Raw genomic sequence first — 14,494 nt, forward strand, 5'->3', positions numbered from 1 at the left:
AGAGAGAAGAAGTATAGAGAAAACGTGTAAACGATAAAGGTGTGTATGTAGCTCCATCACTCATCTCGTTATGAGGATAGTAAAGACTAATGCATTTAATGAAATATAATTAATAACTGAACAGTAGTGTGAAAAAGTGTTGATCCAAAACACACTACCAAGTGTGCCTAGTCAAAATCCCGACCTGAATCCTATTGAGATGCTGTGGCATGACCTTAAAAGGCAGTTCATGCTGGAAAACCTTCCCAATTCTGCATAGTTGAGTCGAGCAAAAATCCTCCACAGCAGAGTAACAGACTCATTGCAGGTTATGACAAACGCTTGATTGCAGTTGTTGCTGCTAAGGGTGGCACAACTAGTTATTAGGTTTAGGGGGCAAACACTTTTTCACACAGGGCCATGTAGGTTTGGATTTTGTTTCCCCTCGATAATAAAAACCTTCATTTACAACCTGCATGTTGTGTTCACTCGTGTTCTCTTTTACTAATATTCAAATTAGTTTGATGATCTGAAACATTAAAGTGTCACAAACGTAAAAAAAAAGAAGAAACCAGGAAGGGGCCAACACTTTTTCACACTAATATATATCCTAGGTCATGCTGTGTTTCCTGTTATGCTTTAACACATAAAAACATTTATTTTAGCTGCATTACATTATAAATGCTAGTATGTAGTTTATCATCATGTGTGCAGCAACAAAACAATTACAAATGAACTACTGTAGTTGGATTGGAGTTAAACAGCACTTAGTGATTTGGTTCCCTGTAATGGACGTGATGTCATAAAGGTCAAGTCAAGTCAAGTTTATTTCTATAGCGCTTTTCACAACAGACATTGTCTCAAAGCAGCTTTACACAAATTAACAGTCAAGGTGAATGGTGTGCATTTGTCCCTGATGAGCAGCCGTGGTGACTGTGGCAAGGAAAAACTCCCTTAGATGTTATGAGGAAGAAACCTTGAGAGGAACCAGACTCAAAAGGGAACCCATCCTCATTTGGGTGACATCAAGAGTTCGATCATAAATCTTTCAACAATACAGAACACTGGAGAGTGAGAACTAACATGAGTACTGGAGTATAAGATTATAAGTGATGTTCTTTCTACAGTCTTATACAGTCTAAAACTAGGAGCTACTGAGATCAACTTGAAAGATTTTCTGTGATTGTGCTGAAGTTCAGTAAGGGAGAATCTCCAGTGCAGTTTAAAAGGCTAATATATTAAAATACATATAAGGATATAGATGTTTGTATCTCATGGCTACAATTAGCCAAGGAGTTGTTTTGGTTCTGAGAGTTTGAAAATTGTGCACAATGACGTGTATTTAATTGTGCTGTAAATGCATGTAGGTCCAGTGACGGTAACTGAAGCAGCTGAAACTAATCAATTGGGTCACGGTGTGGGTCAACCAGAGCGTCTTGAATAGAGAAACGCCATTGGCGCTTGGTGTATCTACTGATCACCAAGAAACTCCAGACTCGAATTCGCCACAACACACGTGACCTCGTTTGTGCATTTTTTTAAGTAGTTAAAAACCAGGTTTTTGGGTTCATGATCATTTTAATAGAAATGAATCAGTGTTTGAGTCATTAATATGATTCTATTAATAGATCAGTGTGCTGAGAGTCACATTCGAGTCTTTTCACATAAACTGAGGTGATTAAGTAAAGAGTCTTGTGATAAAAATGATGATATGAACATTACAGTTGTAATAAATTATAGTACTTTGGATACTTAAGTACATTTGAAGGCAAAAACTTTTGTACTTTTACTCAAGTGAAAGAGACACTTTTTGTTTTACTGGAGTCACATTTGACCTACTTTTACTCAACTACCTGCTTCATGTACTTCATCCACCACTGCATTTGGATATGAATTGTCTTGTCCTGGATCATATATATACCGTAATTTCCGGACTATTAAACGTACCCATATATAAGCCGCACCCACTGAATTTGACAAAGATTTTTATTTTGAACATAAATAGCAGTAATAGCGGTTTTCCGCTATTACTGCATGTGTGCAAGACTGAGGAATATGTCCTTATTATTTTCTGATGCTCATTTCTAAGTTTCTTTGACTAACCCGTAACGCTGTTGCCAAGAAAAATAAAAAAGCACGAGTTTTGGAAACCTGTCTGTGTTTATATGATTTCTGTTGTAACTGGAGTTAGCGAGCTCTCCCTTCACCCTGACTCAACGCGTTACAACGGCTTGTATCTAAACAGTAGCCGACCAAGAAAGTCATTGTTCACTGTCTTCCTCCTTCCTTTCACAACTATTTCTCTCGGGAGTTTATCTTTTGGCATCGTCGTGCGTTTAAAAATTATGTGGTGAAAGTTTTTTCTCCCGATGCCGTGCAGCTCAGAACATAGGTGAGGTGCGTTGCTTCCGCTCGAAATTTCATTGGTCTAATGTTATGGGGTTCAGTTTTTAGCTTGAAGTTTGTGAAACCGGGAAAAAAAAAAAATTCATAAATTAGCCGCTTCGTTGTTTAAGCCGCGGGGTTCAAAGCGTGGGAAAAAAGTAGCGGCTTATAGTTCGAAAAATACGGTACATTAAACACAGAAAAGAATGAATCTGAGTGTTTGTGATTGTGTATTTCTACTTAAAGGGATTCTTCAGCTGCTGGAAGAAAAAAAAGGAACGATATAAACCGCGTTTCAGACCCCAACACACACACACACACACACTTATATGACGTGAACTTTTCGACACGACTTTAATAATCATTTATCCGAACGTGTATACAAAGCTTTTTTTTTTTTTTTTTAATCTGTACAGATCAGCGAGACTTTCATTTCAAAACACGTCTCGACCGGTCGTACCTGGAAAGTGCAAAAATAAATGACGATACAGACGACACAATCCGATCAAATAAAATACAAATCATGCTGTACATACAGTATATATAAATAAGCAGATATACACACACATCCATTGGTGACTGTTAAATCACAGGTCTGATAGTTTTATTACTTTTTTATTTTGTATTTTTTTTTTTTACTGGAAGGAATGTGGCTGGAGGTGAAAGGTCACGAGCGGACATGGCTCTGAATCACGAGAGGAAGTCTGGCAATCAAAAAAAAAAAAAAGGCACTCGATTTTCAGAACAGGGACGAAATCGTCAGGAAAAAGAAAAGCTAATAAACAACAACAACAACATTTTTAACAACATCTAAAGGTGTAAGAAGAGGAAGAAAACATTCACCAGGTTCAAAACAAAAAAAAGGTGGCATCAAAGTTGCTTATGATGACTGGTCTTATGGGGTTTATTAGCTTTATCTCCATTTTGCAGCTTGAATACAGGAATGGGAAGCACTTCAACTGAAAATACTCTCTCACACACACACACACACAAAACACACACACACACACACACTGGTCACGTCCCAAATGCTAAAGCTCTGCTCCTGTTCCTGTGAAGCCCAAACTCATAAATACTCATAAATGAGATTCTTTCTTTATCGCCTCTAATAATGTACAAAAAAAATAATCAATCATCATGTGATGTAATGAATCGGATCCTACGACTTGATTTATGAACAAACCCTACGTCACTATTTGTAGCTGTTTATTTCGACATGTAACGTCCATCACAACGTCACTGATCTGCTGTTACTGAGAATCCGAAACGTGCACAAACTCCAGAAAAGCGCCGACTCTGAAGACTCCTTCCACACATGTAATCAAGAGGTAAAAAACCTCACTCCATCTCAGTCCACTTTTCCCAAAACCATTCCTTCATCTTAGACGGTGTCATGCATCTGTCTCACGAGTCCCTTTGAACGAGTGGTTACTATAGCAACCAGGACACGTTCGTATCCTTCTGTTACAGGTTACAAGCGGAAAGATTTTCAAAACAGCGCTGAGATTCGAGAGCTGTGTGTGGTGGGATAATGTGTAGAAAGAAAAGAAAGGAAACAAAGTAAAAGGAAAGAAAAAAATTTACAAAAGGAAACAAAAGGAAAGGAAAGGAAACAAAATGAAAGGAAAATAAATGAAAAGGAAACAAAGTGAAGGAAAAGAAAACAAAATAAAAGGAAAAGAAAACAAAATGAAAGGAAAAGAAAAAGTTAACAAAAAGTAAACAAAATGAAAGGAAAATAAAGTAAATGAAAAGAAAACAAAATGAAAGTAAAATAAAGTAAATGAAAAGAAAACAAAATGAAAGTAAAGAAAAGGAAACAAAAGAAAGTAAAGGAAAGGAAACAAAACGAAAGTAAAGTAAAAGGAACAAAAGAAAAGAAAAAGTGAAGGAAAGGAAACAAAATGAAAGGAAACAAAGTGAAGGAAAGTGAAGGAAAAGAGAACAAAATTAAGGGAAAAGATATACAAACATAGTGAAAAGAAAGGAAAGAAGGAGGAGAGAGAGGGAGATAGTGAAAAAAGAGAGGGGGAAGGAGTAAGAAAGGAAGGAAGAAATAGATGCACTGATGTAGGTGATGTAGGTGATGTAGGTCTGGGGTACAGTCAGTGTTCAGATTCACTCCAGAGATGTTCAGTAGGGTTTCGAGCTCTTCAGTCCAACCCATGTAAAGCAGATCTTCATGTCCTGCTGAAGCAGCTTTGGGTCTCATAGTTCAAGTGAAGGGAAAATTTCATCCTCTGCATCCAAAGTCACTGTACAACTGTGTTCAGTACAATTGGTGGTAACAGTTTGAGTTAAAAAAAAAAAAAAAAAAAAACAAAAAAAACTTGGCTGGAAAAATGTGAAAAAAAAGGGTGTCCCAATACTTTCTGTCCATAAGTAGTGTATCAGGGAACGTTTAAAGCATCCAAAGAGACGTCTTATGAACGCGTTATTTATAATCGCAGTCATAATGAGGATTGATGAATACGGGCTTCAGGAACACTGGATGATCATGTGGCATTGTGGGACCATGTGCATTCAAGAGACCAGAGACACACCGACGTGTCGATATGAAACACACGTGACGGATCATTTTTAACATTTAAACATTAAAGCTGGATTTAACAGTAAACACGCACACGGCAGATGATCCTTCATGATACAAAATACATATAAAGTGATCTGGATCTTTCATTTGGTCTAAAAAAGTATTTTAATATAAAATAAAAAGATTTAAAATAAAAAATATCAGTCCACATTTCTCGAAAGTCTTCTTGAAAGAGTGGTTACTATAGCGACAAGGACGTGTTCGTAGAATCTTAGAAAGGTAGAAAGGAAAGGAATAAGAAAGAAAAGGAAACAAAAGGAGGGTAGTAGAAAAGGACAAAGAAACAAATGAATGACAAAAGAAAAGATGGAAGGAAGGCACACACACTTGAAAGACAATAACAGAAGGATGGAAAAAAAATCAGAATTACAGGCTGGGTTAATTTTTTTTTTTTTTTTTTTTTTAAGTAAAATATAACCGTCAAATCACCTTTCACACTAAATCCTAAGATGAAGACTTGTTTTTTTTTTCAGTTTTAAAATCTAAAAAAATGTTTAAAAACTAGTTTTCTATTTCTTTTTTAATGAGTGATTTAAAAATAAAATCAGAATCCTGAACTGCCTCCATTCTTAATATTACATGAAAATGCTCATGTTTTGTTCTAAAACTATGTTTTCTATTCGTCATTCACATGGAATATTTTAGACATTTAATTTATTTAATTTTTTCTAATATTAAACCAGCCCGAGACGTATTTATAATGTTCTGGTTAAAAAAAAAAAAAAAAATTGTAAATATATATATATATATATATATATATATATATATATATATATATATATATATATATATATATATTTTTTTTAACCAGAACATTATAAATATATATCTATGTAAAAAAAAAAAAACCCACAAAAATATGTATATACACATACATACATATATGTGTGTATTTTTAGGACTCGTATTTACCGTCCATTTAGTGATCCATTTAAAAAAATAGTAATTTGTGAGGACTTTTTGGGGAATTTATGCATTAGAATAAACAACAAAGGGAAAAAAAAGTCCTGAAATGCATCACACAAAGGGAACAAAGTGTGAAATGTATTTAAGAGATTTCTTCGATTAATCCTGATTTTACAAACTACAGTTGTGTTCGACAACCTGCACAAGAAGCCAATTTTATTAAACAATACGGCTGAAAAATTCAGGTGTCCCAATACTTTTGTCCAAGCAGCGTATGTGGGAAAATATCAAATGATTAAGGAATGAAACATTACATTACGTTACGAGTGACTCATTATCCCCAAAAAAAAGACATTCTGATACCCAAACCCAAAACTGGAGACATCTTCCATGACAAACGTCTTAAACCATGAACTTATCGACAACTACCGAGTTCCCTCTCCCTCTACAAGATGTATATTTATAAATCTGTGAAATATTAAGCTTCGGATTAAACGATTACTACAATTACTTAAAAAATAAATAAAACCAGCATAACCCGTTACCATGGAAACGGCTACGACTTAACGCCCCTTTTGAGAGTATCTGAGCGAGCCGAGAAAAAAAAAAACCCGACTTGTCGGTGTGTCTCTAGATTCTAACATTAGTAATAAATATGTTCGATCCTTCAGGCGAGGAAGAAGAAGAAATTTGTGCACGTATGGATAAAAAAAGGAATCCCGAGTTCTACTGATCAAACCCACACACACAAACACACACAGTTCAGTAACTGAGTTGGGTGGAACTTCGCTATCCTGCATAGTAAAACAAACGCAGAGCGCACACACACACACACACACACACACACACACACACACACGAGTAAAGAAGACGTGGGCAGAAACAGTGCAGGCCCCAGCCACGCCCCCTCGACACCCCTGACCACGCCCCTTTCGGGTCCGGGCAGGAGCGGGGTGTGGAGGGCAGCATGTACGTGGCAGTTCTCATACTGTATCACAGGAAGACTTGGAAAACATTGGTCGCTCACTGCGTTACAGAGTGGAATGTACCATTAGAATTAAAAGTGGGGGGGTGTATTGCTTTGTTGCTTAGAGTTATGATTACTGAAGCCCTTCATCCATGTAGTGTGGAGTTCAAAATCACTGATTCACCTTCATTTCAATAAATAATCCGCAATTCAAGTACGAATTTAAACACATTCAGAGTCACTCACACACACACACACACACACACACACACACACACACACACACACACACACACACACACACTCACCATTAATATATATATATACACACATACACTAACATGCACACGCTTGCACACAGTGATCAGCTTTCCTATGGGTGCATATAGTGTGTTTGTATTTGTGTGCACATGTGTGTGTGTTGAGAAAGATAAAATATAACAAGGCCACTGAAATTAAATGGATTTTTTTTTAAACACACACACACACACACACACACATTGTAGTGGTGTTGATGAAAATAGGATTCTGTGTGTGTGTGTGTGTGTGTGTGTGAAGGAAAATAAAATATCACAAGGCTTGTGAAAAGCAAATGGAATTTTTCTAACACACACACACACACACACACACACACACACACACACACACACACAGACACACAGACACACAGACACACAGACTGTAGAGCTATGATTTGGTGTACTAATCGAATGCGCTACACCCAGCTGGACATCAGCGCCCGCGCCAGTCCAAAACACTCATCTGAGACTGTGGAACACACTGTATACCACATCACACACTACACGCCCTTCCACGCTCCATCCTGATTGGTGGATGGCAGGGTGGTGGGCGGAGTCAGATCGGCTCCTGGGTGGGATACTCGGTCTCTCCGGAGGAAATCTGATTCATACGTTTGCTGGTGCCCCAGAGCTTCCGCGTGATCTGACCTGAACGTGTCTGAGAGAGATGGGGAGAGAGAGAGAGAGAGAGAGAGAGAGAGAGAGAGAGAGAGAGAGAGAGAGGGACGAAGAGGAGGAAACAAAATGGTTAGATGAGGCAAATGAGGAGAACAATTAGAAAAAGAGGACAAATTGAAGAACAAATTGAAGAAAAGAAGAGGAAAAATGAGTAGATGTAGATCAGAACAAAAATGGAGAAAAAAGTGTGAGATGAAGTAATGTTTGTGTGTGTGTGTGTGTGTGTGTGTGTGTGTGTGTGTGTGTGTGTGTGTGTGTTACCTCAGCTGGTTTGCCCACTCCCACCACTATCAGTTTTCCATCCTGGAGCCCCAGCAGCACGTGAGATTGCTCCTTCGGCACCGACACACACCGGATCGGCACACGCATCGCCATGGGACACACACACAGGGCCAGGCTGCCATGACAACCATCAGAAACAACATTCAATCAGATTATACACAGACTGAACAAGCATATAGATAACATACAGGTTTATACAGGAGAGTAGAGGACAGGACACGAGAGGACAAGCGAGGACAAGACAGGACAGGAGAGGAGGGAAAAGAAGAGGAGAGACCAGGAGATAACCAAAGGTAACAAAAACAGGACAAGAGAAGAAAGGATAGGAGAGGAAAGAAAAAGAGAGGACATGAGAGGACAGGGCAGAAAAGAAAATGAGAGGAAAGTAGAACACAGGAGAAAGTACAATGAAAATGAAAGGACTGGACTGGACAGGAAAAGACAAGGTAAGAATGGACCGGACAGAAGACAAGAGAAAAGGAGAGACAAGATGAGATAAAAAGAAGAAGAAAAGAAGAGAAGAAAAGAAGAGAGGTGAGAAGAGAAAAACAAGAGGAGGAGAGAAATGAAGAAGAGAAGAGTCAAGATGAGATGAAAAGAGAAGAGAGGAGAAGAGAAGATGAGAGAAGAGAGGAGACGAGAAGATGAGAGAAGAGAAGAGAAGAGAAGAGAAGAGAAGAGAAGAGAAGAGAAGAGAAGAGAAGAGAAGAGAAGAGAGGAGACGAGAAGAGACGAGACGAGACGAGACGAGAAGTGTTGTACCTGTACAGGTCTCGGATGGACAGAAAACCCTGTTCGCTGCCGGTGATGATGAACTCTCCGGACACACACATATCTGCCACCTGCTCCTTCAGAGACTCGCTGCACAAGTGTTTCCCGTTCACTGAGTACAGGTGCAGGGTGTTTTTATCCTGCACATCACCACGGCAACCGATCAGGGACAGATAACACACACCAGCATGACGACCATCACAAATTTCACCTTCTCAACAATCAGGTGTGCAATAAAAGCAAAAAATATACTGTGTGTGTGTGTGTGTGTGTGTGTGTGTGTTACCTTTAGTGTGGCTTTGCCCTCCACACAGGTGTGCACAACCACATGACCCTCCCAAGACATGGCCAGGTGTGTGACACTCGCAGGCAGAGAGCTCTCACACGGGGGACGCAGTGAGTGCAGGTACTGTCCTCTCCTCACTGTGTGGATAATCACTGTCCCATCCTACACACACACACACACACACACACACACACACACACACACACACACACACATACACACACACACATACACACACCAATTACATTTCTACTTTTAATATATAGCACTGCTTTTTTTGCATGTTATAGTTTGAATTGAGATTTGCTACCTCTATGCTTAAGATTTTTCACAGCACTGTAAATGCACAGGTGTGTGTGTGTGTGTGTGTATGTGTGTCTCTTACCTGTGCTCCTGAGACGGCCATGTCCAACTCTGAACTGATACACACACTCACTATCTCGTCTGTGTGTCCGTACAGCACCTGCACTGGTTTAGGGCTTAAACCCACCGGAGCCCCACCCTACACACACACACACACACACACACACACACACACACACACACACACACACACACACACACACACACACACCTATTAAGCTCTCACATACTTAAGTCTGTTTTAAAGGCTTTTGATATGACAATATGAATTTCTGCTCCAACACACACACACACACACACACACACACACACACACACACACACACACACACACCTGCTGCAGCACCTGCCACACCATACAGGTGGTGTCTCTGGAGCCGGAGATCAGGTGAAGCCCACAGTGATCCGTGGCCAAGCAGGTAATCACGTCTGTAGAAGACACACAAGTATACACATTTTATGTCACGCATTACAGCGTATACACCATATAACTCTGTGTCTATTGTCTTCAGTTGTACAGTGTGTGTGTGTGTGTGTGTGTGTGTTACCCATGTGACGGAGGTGCTGCGCTATTGTCCTCCCTTTCAGCAGTGACGTGACTCGGAGACTGTTGTCCCAGTGTCCTCCACTGAACAGAAGTTTCCCATCATGAGACACGACAAACAGCTTGGTGGAGATGTCCACATCGGGAGCGAACGGCCCAGCGACGAACCTCTGCGTCCTACACGGAGAAACGAAACAAAGATCAATCGAAATGCATTTCAAAATGCGTTTTTCTTCGCAAATGCTCCATGCATTGGTCTATTTGATCTGTTCCTTTACCCCGACTTAGCTGATTAAGTAAACAATGTTTGATAGCAAAAGCTTTTCATTGGTTGAGTCACACAATAAATCCCACACCTGCAACCAGTTAACAGATCAAATATTCACATCAATATTCCTGTGATCTTTCAGACGAAGGTTAGTTTTTAAGTAACCACCAGTTTAATGTTGAACAGTTTGTGAAAGACTCATAATTGTATACTAATTAAGTTACTTGGTGTTTATTAATGAAGGGCTGCTTTACATCAGTAACACTGAGTCAATGACAATCAAGTAATTCATAAGAAGACGACTGATGGCACCTGCGGTCATATTAACTAGATTCTAACTAATTCATCATTTGATTGTTAATGATAAATATAATAATATATTATGTGTCAGACAGTCATTCAGGTAATGGGATGCAAAATCATGATCCTACTAAACAGTTACTTCAATCAGGGTACAATATTCAACAATCATATTTATAGTCATCAGTGTTGCCGAAGCCAGTCCACTCTTAGTGCCGGTCCCAAGCCAGGATAAATAGGGAGGGTTGCAGTAGGAAGGACATCCATCGTAAAATATGTGCTAAATTAAATATGCGGATCACTTGCTTTGAGGATGTTGATGGAGAAGTATAGAGAAGGTCAGAAGGAGTTGCATTGTGTGTTTGTGGATTTAGAGAAAGCATACGACAGGGTGGAGAGAGGAGTTGTGGTAATGTATGAGGAAGTCTGGTGTGTCAGAAATGTATGTGATGGTGGTGCAGGACATGTATGAGGACAGTGTGACAGCAGTGAAGTGTGCAGTAGGAACAACAGACTGGTTCAAGGTGGAGGTTGGACTGCATCAAGGATCGGCTCTGAGCCCTTTCCTGTTAGCAGTGGTGATGGACAGGTTGATGGACGAGGTCAGACAGGAGTCTCCGTGGTCTATGATTGCGGATGATATTTTGATTTGTGGTGAGAGTAGGGAGCAGGTTGAAAAGAGCCTGGAGAGGTGGAGGTACGCGCTGGAGAGAGGGAGATGAAAGTCAGTAGGAGTAAGACAGAGTACACGTGTGCGAATGAGAGGGAGGGCAGTGAAGTGGTGCGGTTGCAGGGAGAGGGTGGAGGAGTTCAGGTACCTGGGGTAAACAGTGCAAATTAATGGAGAGTGTGTTAGAGAAGTGAAGAAAAGAGTGAAGGCAGGGTGGAGTGGGTGGAGAAGAGTGATAGCAGGAGTGATTTGTGATAGAAAAGTATCTTTGAGAGTGAAAGCTAAAGTTTATAGGACTGTGGTGAGACCTGAGATGTTGTATGGTTTAGAGACAGTGGAATTGAGTAAAAGACAGGAGGTGGAGCTGAAGGTAGCAGAGCTGAAGATGTTTTTCATTTAGAGTGACGAGGATGGACAGGATTAGAAATGAGTTTATTAGAGGGACAGTGCATGTAGGACGTTTTGGAGACAAGGTGAGGGAGGTGTGATTGAGATGGGTTGGACATGTGCAGAGGAGAGACATGGGGTATATCAGTAGGAGAATGCTGAGGATGGAGCCACCAGGAAGGAGGAAAAGAGGAAGACCAAGGAGGAGGTTTATGGATGTGGTGAGGGAAGACATGCAGGTAGTTGGTTTGAAAGAGACAGATGTAGAGGACAGGGGGTATGGAGACGGATGATCCGCTGTGGCTACCGCTAATGGGAGAAGCCGAAAGAAGAAGAAGAAGGACGCCTATTTGAAAGCTGGGAGCCTGCACATTTCTTACCTTCAATACCTTTTTTTACTGTTCTGATCTCAACATATCTGGGCGAAATACTGAGCAGGCACCAATCAGAGGCTGCATTTTTATGATGTCATCATGTAGAACTTCTTACAAAGTATTTTACAGTATTTTAAAACTACAAAAATACAAAATATGAAGCCATTTTCATCAACTCTCTCAAATACAAAGTACAAAATGGTGGAGCATTTGAATAAAAAGCACTCACTTCTGATTGGCCACGGTGGGGTCTTTGATGAAGGTGAAGTAGTTGGAGATGTTTCTGTCGTAAGGGAGCCAGCCGTGAGTTCCTATCAGGCAAGTTTGACTCACAGTCACCTACACACACACACAAATGCACAAAATGTGAAAATTATGTTACAGAACCACATCTACACACGATAATGGTAGAAGACCATTAGGGGCGGGGCTTATTGCTATTAGTAATGGCTGGAACTCACCAGCGTGTCCGGGCTGCCCTGAGAGATGAACGAGTGTGACTGATTCTTCGGGACTGCTGCTTTCACCAGGGGGACGTTATCACTGATCCCCTACACATACACATACACACACACACACACACACACACACACACACACACACACACACACACACACACACACACACACACACACACACACACACACACACAATACATTTTATATATATAAAAACAACTCAACATAAAAAAAATTGTCTAAATAACTGATAACAAAAGTAAATACACCCTCAGTGAACATATAAAAAATGTGTCCAATATTTTGTGAGCACGATTGATATTGATCACTGCTTTAATGCTCCTGGGTATGCAATTCACCAGAGCTGCACAGGTTGTTGCTGGGATCCTCTTCCACTCCTCTGAGCACTGACAAGCAGACCTTCTACTTCTGCAACCTCTAAAACAATGCTGCAGCACTCATGCATTCGTTTATTGAAGCAGCTTCTGCATCTGACATACAGCACGAGGACTTTGATGGACCCTTGCGAGGCCTGAGTGCAACCAGTCTTGGAACAACTCTGTATGAACCTGACCACTGTACTGTAACTCAGTTTCAGGGTGATACTAATCTTTTTAAAGCCTGGTCATCTTTGTGGAGAGACAATTAAAATTCTCAAATCCTCTGAGATATTTGTCACGAGGTGCCATGTTGAAAATCCTGTGGTCAGTGTGGGAGAATTGAACTTAAAGCACCAAATTTAAAGTATTTTAAATTTGACATGATACATTGAACTCACCTCCACGAAGAACGACTTGAGGTCAGTGAGGTGTTCGAAGATGTTAAGTGGACACGTCTCGAGTCGGGATTTCCTCTTCTCCAGCTCCTCCAGCGTGAGACGGACAGGATGAGGCTCCTAAACACACACATACACGAACCTTAGAACTACACTACCCACAAGACTGATGTGTACTTCATCAAGCTCTAGTGTGTTTGGATTCTACCTTTAACAGCTGGCACGGCGTCTGCCCGAAGTTGCTGATCATTCCCTCTAGAGCTTTCCTCTCCTTCTCATCTGTGATTGCGTCCAGATCTACAGCACCTGAAACAGAGAAGCTCCTTCCATTACACATGAACTGATTATAACAGGATTTTCAACAGCCATGCTGAGGAACTCATCAAGTGACCTGAGATGACCCCAGACAGCTGCTTCTTTGTAGTTTTTAAATTCAAAATTTATTTATACAGACATGCATAAATACACACACATACCTGAATTAAACACACGGGATGGATGGATATGTATGACAAGATGAGGAAAGCTCTCAGCTGTCCAAACAATGGACTAACAATGGACACATAGAGGAGGAGAAGGAAATTCTACCTCAGGACCCCACCCAGGAGAAAACTAGCTGCACTTTAATAGATATTACCATAACAAGTCACACGTTTTCCGCCTCCCTGAAACTCGCCCGTAAATACCGCTACATACGGCCTACTCTGTGTTCTAGCAATATTTACTTTTTTCTGTAAATCTTACTTTCATTTATTTCACTGCCATTATACTGCATTTTAAAACAATACAGTTCCAAACTGTTTTTCTCGATACAGTTCCAATATGTTCTTCTCGCTCTTTCTCCAAAATGTTCTTCTCGCGCTCTCTCTCCAAAATCGAGCTCTCTTGCTCGAAAAACATTTTAGAGAGAGAACGAGAAGAACATTTTCTAGAGAGAACGAGAAGAACATTTTGGAGAGAGAACGAGAAGAACATTTTGGAGAGAGAACGAGAAGAACATATTGGAACTGTATCGAGAAAAACAGTTTGGAACTGCATTGAGAAGATCAGTTTGGAACTGCATTGAGAAGATCAGTTTGGAACTGCATTGAGAAGATCAGTTTGGAACTGTATTGAGAAGAGCACTTTGGAACTGTATTGTTAGTGAGTCTTCTCCTGATTTCTAAATATCGGCATCGGCCAGAGAAAAACCCGTATCGGTCGACCTCT

At 40.3% G+C, this 14,494-nt stretch overlaps 1 protein-coding gene across 3 annotated transcripts in view; it reads right to left on the minus strand.

Annotated features, from left to right (window-relative positions):
- Window positions 1-7,280: 7,280 nt before the first annotated feature.
- The window catches only part of nbeal1 (neurobeachin-like 1), a 67,512-nt gene continuing 60,298 nt past the window's right edge, over window positions 7,281-14,494 (minus strand). For all 3 annotated transcript variants that reach the window (XM_046846409.1, XM_046846396.1, XM_046846403.1), the window contains 11 exons: window positions 13,494-13,591; window positions 13,289-13,405; window positions 12,514-12,603; window positions 12,282-12,391; window positions 10,058-10,230; window positions 9,844-9,938; window positions 9,532-9,648; window positions 9,147-9,308; window positions 8,852-9,000; window positions 8,069-8,204; window positions 7,281-7,787 (listed from right to left, as the gene is read on the minus strand). In XM_046846409.1, the coding sequence (XP_046702365.1) occupies window positions 7,686-7,787; window positions 8,069-8,204; window positions 8,852-9,000; window positions 9,147-9,308; window positions 9,532-9,648; window positions 9,844-9,938; window positions 10,058-10,230; window positions 12,282-12,391; window positions 12,514-12,603; window positions 13,289-13,405; window positions 13,494-13,591 (1,349 nt within the window). In that variant the 3' untranslated portion in view covers window positions 7,281-7,685. The remainder of the gene's footprint in view (window positions 7,788-8,068; window positions 8,205-8,851; window positions 9,001-9,146; window positions 9,309-9,531; window positions 9,649-9,843; window positions 9,939-10,057; window positions 10,231-12,281; window positions 12,392-12,513; window positions 12,604-13,288; window positions 13,406-13,493; window positions 13,592-14,494) is intronic.

This window comes from Silurus meridionalis, chromosome 1, assembly GCF_014805685.1.
Source record: "Silurus meridionalis isolate SWU-2019-XX chromosome 1, ASM1480568v1, whole genome shotgun sequence".
In the NCBI taxonomy this organism is placed as follows: domain Eukaryota; kingdom Metazoa; phylum Chordata; class Actinopteri; order Siluriformes; family Siluridae; genus Silurus; species Silurus meridionalis.